The 4,223-nt window shown below is 38.0% G+C and overlaps 1 protein-coding gene across 1 annotated transcript in view; it reads left to right on the top strand.

Annotated features, from left to right (window-relative positions):
* LOC308124884 (homeobox protein Hox-B7-B-like) overlaps nt 1–3,927 on the top strand; it is a 6,867-nt gene extending 2,940 nt beyond the window's left edge. The window contains exon 2 of the mRNA XM_080488241.1: nt 3,614–3,927. Coding sequence (XP_080344367.1) covers nt 3,614–3,888 — 275 coding nt within the window. The 3' untranslated portion in view covers nt 3,889–3,927. The remainder of the gene's footprint in view (nt 1–3,613) is intronic.
* The last annotated feature ends 296 nt before the right edge of the window (nt 3,928–4,223 follow it).

Genomic DNA, 4,223 nt, shown 5'->3' on the forward strand with positions numbered 1-4,223 from the left:
CGCGGGAGTCTGGAAACGTGACGTGAGCGGTGAAAATATCGAGACCTCAGCCTTTAACACACAACCGAGGGTCATTGAAGACGTCTTTAAATACCATGGCTAGAAGTAACGAGTGCAGATACTCACGGTACAGTAATTACATCTGTTCACTCGGATACACAGGAGGAAAATTCTTGTAAAAATCAAGCATCACACAAATGCAGCATTCACAGACATTATACTGGATATGTGTTGCTGTTACGGTTCTTTCAAGAGAAAAATGTGTTTTGCTGTCTGGTTGGAAGAAAATTAGCCATCGTGTGTTTTTGAAGTACTTAAAGATTGTCTGAGAAATTGTAATATTGTATACAGGTACAACGGATCTGCTGTCCAGAGGTTAATGAGCAGTTACCTCTGGTTTTGTTCAAAAATGTGTGTGTCCCTTTCCTCAGTTCTCGATGAGGACAGTGTGTGCAGTGGTTGAATTTAAAATATATTCCTTAACACGTCCCGCTGCTCTGGTCTGGATATTTCTTCACGTTATCACTGAACACATGGATAGAAAATCGACTCAACTGTTAGAAGGTGCAGCTCCCTACCTTCATCTGCTTTCGTGCTGAGAGCTTGCTGCCTTGACAAAACCAAAGAGAAGAAAACTAATGACACTTGTTTGATTAAAAGTTATTTTTCTTTTTTTACATGACATGAGTAATAAACAAATAAAGCCTAATTAATAATATAAATGAATGTGATGCTATCTAAAACTCTCTTGTGATTATAAAACAGGTTTATTTAATGCAGGTACTTTCTAGTGAAGGTGTAAAATTCACTGTCACACAAATGGAAATACTTGTATTACAGTTGTCGATAAATAACCAGAACACACACACCGAGAAGTATTTAATGTGTTTTTCATTTCTCTTTATCTGTGGGCCGCAGTGTGTTTTCACCCTGGAAACACACATCTTGTGATCAGATGCTTCGATTTAAAATTAAAAGAAATAAATGAAAATACTTTATTTATTTGGAGTTTGAAACATCATTCAGAACATTAAAACTTAAATTAAAATACAATAAGTGTTTGCTGATATAAGCACAAGGTGGCTTTCACATTTCATTTTCATGGGGTTTTTGAACTGTAGACCAGTTACTAACTGTTGTGATGCTCCTCTGTGTGTGTGTGTTTTTTAAAAACATTCTCACAACCGAAAGGTTTTAACTGTAAATTTATTATTCTCGTTTCCGTATTTTCATCATATTTCGGATCCTTCATGCTGAATTTGTTGGAATTAATCCACTGGTATGTGACGTGATGTCGTAGCCACCTGGCTCCTTTCACAGTACCACAATCCCAAACTGTCCGGACTTTAAACAAAGAAGGTCTCAGTGTCTGTGCCTGTGTCACACGGCTTTAAGCGTGTGCAGTGAGCCTATCTGCTGTTTCAAATTACAGTGCAGGATGGAGCTCATGCAGCCACCGAGTCAGATATAGAGCTTGAAAATCAATAAGAAATCAAAGTCTTTCCATTTTCTCTCTTCATCTCATTTACACCCAGAAAACAGGCAGCTGGAAGCCAGAGGATTTATGTGCCGGAGATTTATTTCACACAGTCAGACATGGAGAGGCGGATCCATGTAGCGCCGGGTGTGTCGGACTGCTTCAGAGAGCAGAGAGTCCCGTAAGAAACAACAGAGATGAGAAAGGGAAGGTGGGAGAAAGAAGGGAAGAAAGAATTGTGTGGTTTTATTTGTTGAATCAACTGAAACACACAGCAGCAGAAAGCATGGACAATGTGCAGAGGAACACAGTTGAGACATTTGCGTGGCCCACAGTCGACCTCTGGAGCAGTGAAAATGTGACCCAGTTTCTCTTTAACCTTCAGGCGTTGCATGACCTCATAAAGACGAAAGGTCAGCTCTGTTTCTGCGCTCTCGCTCCACACTGAGTCCAGTATTTTCTTCACCAAGTGAAACAGAAATGTTGTTTTCCTCCACTTTCGTTTTTGATAAAGTAAAGACGGCGTTGTACGACTGCTGAAGGCTGCAGCCCATTTCCGCTGCCTGCATGGCTTCTTTGGAGCAGCTATGTGAGTCTGATTTCTACTTTAAAATGATTGGTCATTAGTTGTATCTTCAGTGGTATAAGTGGTGTAAAGTCGGTTAGGACTGCTCAGACAGACAGCAGCTGAAACCACAGATACACCACTTCATTGAGGCCTTGTTTTATGGTGTTTACCAGGTCAAAGGTCAAAGGTGTTTGTCAGGAAGTGGAATTAGAGACTAGCAGTCAAGTCAACTATACCCAGCCAGAATTCAGGCAAATAACCAAACAACAACAGAGTGGTTTGAATGTAATAAGGCTTTATTTATCTTTTAAACATTGAAATCACTTGACTGTGATGCTGAAACACTGAGGAGTTGTGTAATAGAGTTTTAAGTGTTTTAAAGTTTATTTAGTTGCTCATTAGCACAGGAAGCCACAACATCACAGCCTCTGTCACCACAACAATATAAATAAACAGAAACATTGAGTCGGACCACATATTGGATACAGAACAAATACTCACAGCAGGAAGATATCAGCACCGTACAGAATAGATATTCACATTTTCTTTGGTCGCCGGTTAAGACTGAAAAATAAAGAAATAAGAAACGCAGCATTTAAAATCTCATCAGTTAATGAATAATTTTTTTCATTTAATAGAAAATTAACTTGCAAACATTTGAGCAAATCTTTTCTACTAACCTAAATTCTACACAAATGAAAATTTCAGGAAAAGTATATAGATGAAAAACATAACAAATAAAGAGACATTTATTTATTTATTTATTTATTTATTTATTTATTTATTTATTTATTTATTTATTTATTTATTTATTTATTTATTTATTTATTTATTTATTTATTTATTTATTTATTTCCATTTTTATTTTATTTTTTATTTATAATGTTGTTATTGTGTTTAGACCGTTTTTTTCACCGTTTTCTTTTTACAGTGAACACTCAAGGAGAAACTACGAAGTGAAAACTCAAAAGCAGCTCGTTGTGAAAAATGTGATTAATTCCAGTTGAGGGAATCTTAAACAATCAGTGATAAGAAATAGCGAAAGGAGCTTTTCTAATAACTCTGTCATGTTACTGTCTCTAACGTCGCAACACACTGACACACACTTTGGGTAAATACATACATCATGGCAGATAAATACATTTGGCACTTACTGCTGATGAAAATCTCAATATTTATTCACACATTGTTGCTTTTATGTTTTGGATTCTCGGTTTATTTTCTGAGAATGTATATATTACATAATAAAAACAATCGATGGATTCAATAAGGTTCTGTGTTATTTTACTGATTTATTTCAAAGATGATGTCACATCGCATTTTCAGTTTGCAGCGTGACGCAGATTTTACGCGAATATATTGTATTTTATTTCAATGTGTTATTTGTCACTTTTAACTGTGAGATGAGAGACATTTAGAAAGATCTGCAAATGAACTAGAAGTGACTTCGAGATGTTTCTTTACATTTGATTTTGTGAAGCTTGAGAGCGACTGCGGAGCTGCAGGTTTCAGATCAAACAGGACGCATGACCGAACCCAGACGGCTCTGTTTCTGCTCCTCTCTGCAGGTTCGAACTCTCGCAGAGGCCGACAGACCTACACCCGCCACCAGACACTGGAGCTGGAGAAGGAGTTCCACTTCAACCGGTACCTGACGAGGCACCGCAGGATCGAGGTGGCGCGCGCACTCGGGCTAACGGAGAGACAGATCAAGATCTGGTTCCAGAACCGGAGGATGAAGTGGAAGAAGGAGAACAGAGGGACCGTGAGAGGCTCTCCGACAGCAGGACCCGAAGAGGAGGAAGAAGAGGAGAAGGAGGAGGAAGAGGAGGAGCTGGAATGATTCTCAAACAAAGGGACACTTTATAGGATTGTATTATGGAAAAAAAATAAAAAATAAAAAAACTTGGAGGGAGATTAAACATGTGTAATTGGACATTCAAGTCAAGTCAGAGTTTATTTATGAAGCCAGTTTAAAGACAATTCTTGTAGACGGAACTGTCCAAGAGTACATGTTCCAAGAGTCAAAATGGCTAAACTCGATAAGAAACAAAAGATTCTGATGAATAATTTACTGAGGCATTGTCACTAACAGTCCCTGACTTGTTAAAAAACACCAATTTGTCAATATGCGCTCATTAGTTCCTGAGTTTAATTGTATCTTTGAGGAGGCCAACG

Source organism: Lipophrys pholis (assembly GCF_963383615.2).
Source record: "Lipophrys pholis genome assembly, chromosome: 19".
Lineage (NCBI taxonomy): Eukaryota > Metazoa > Chordata > Actinopteri > Blenniiformes > Blenniidae > Lipophrys > Lipophrys pholis.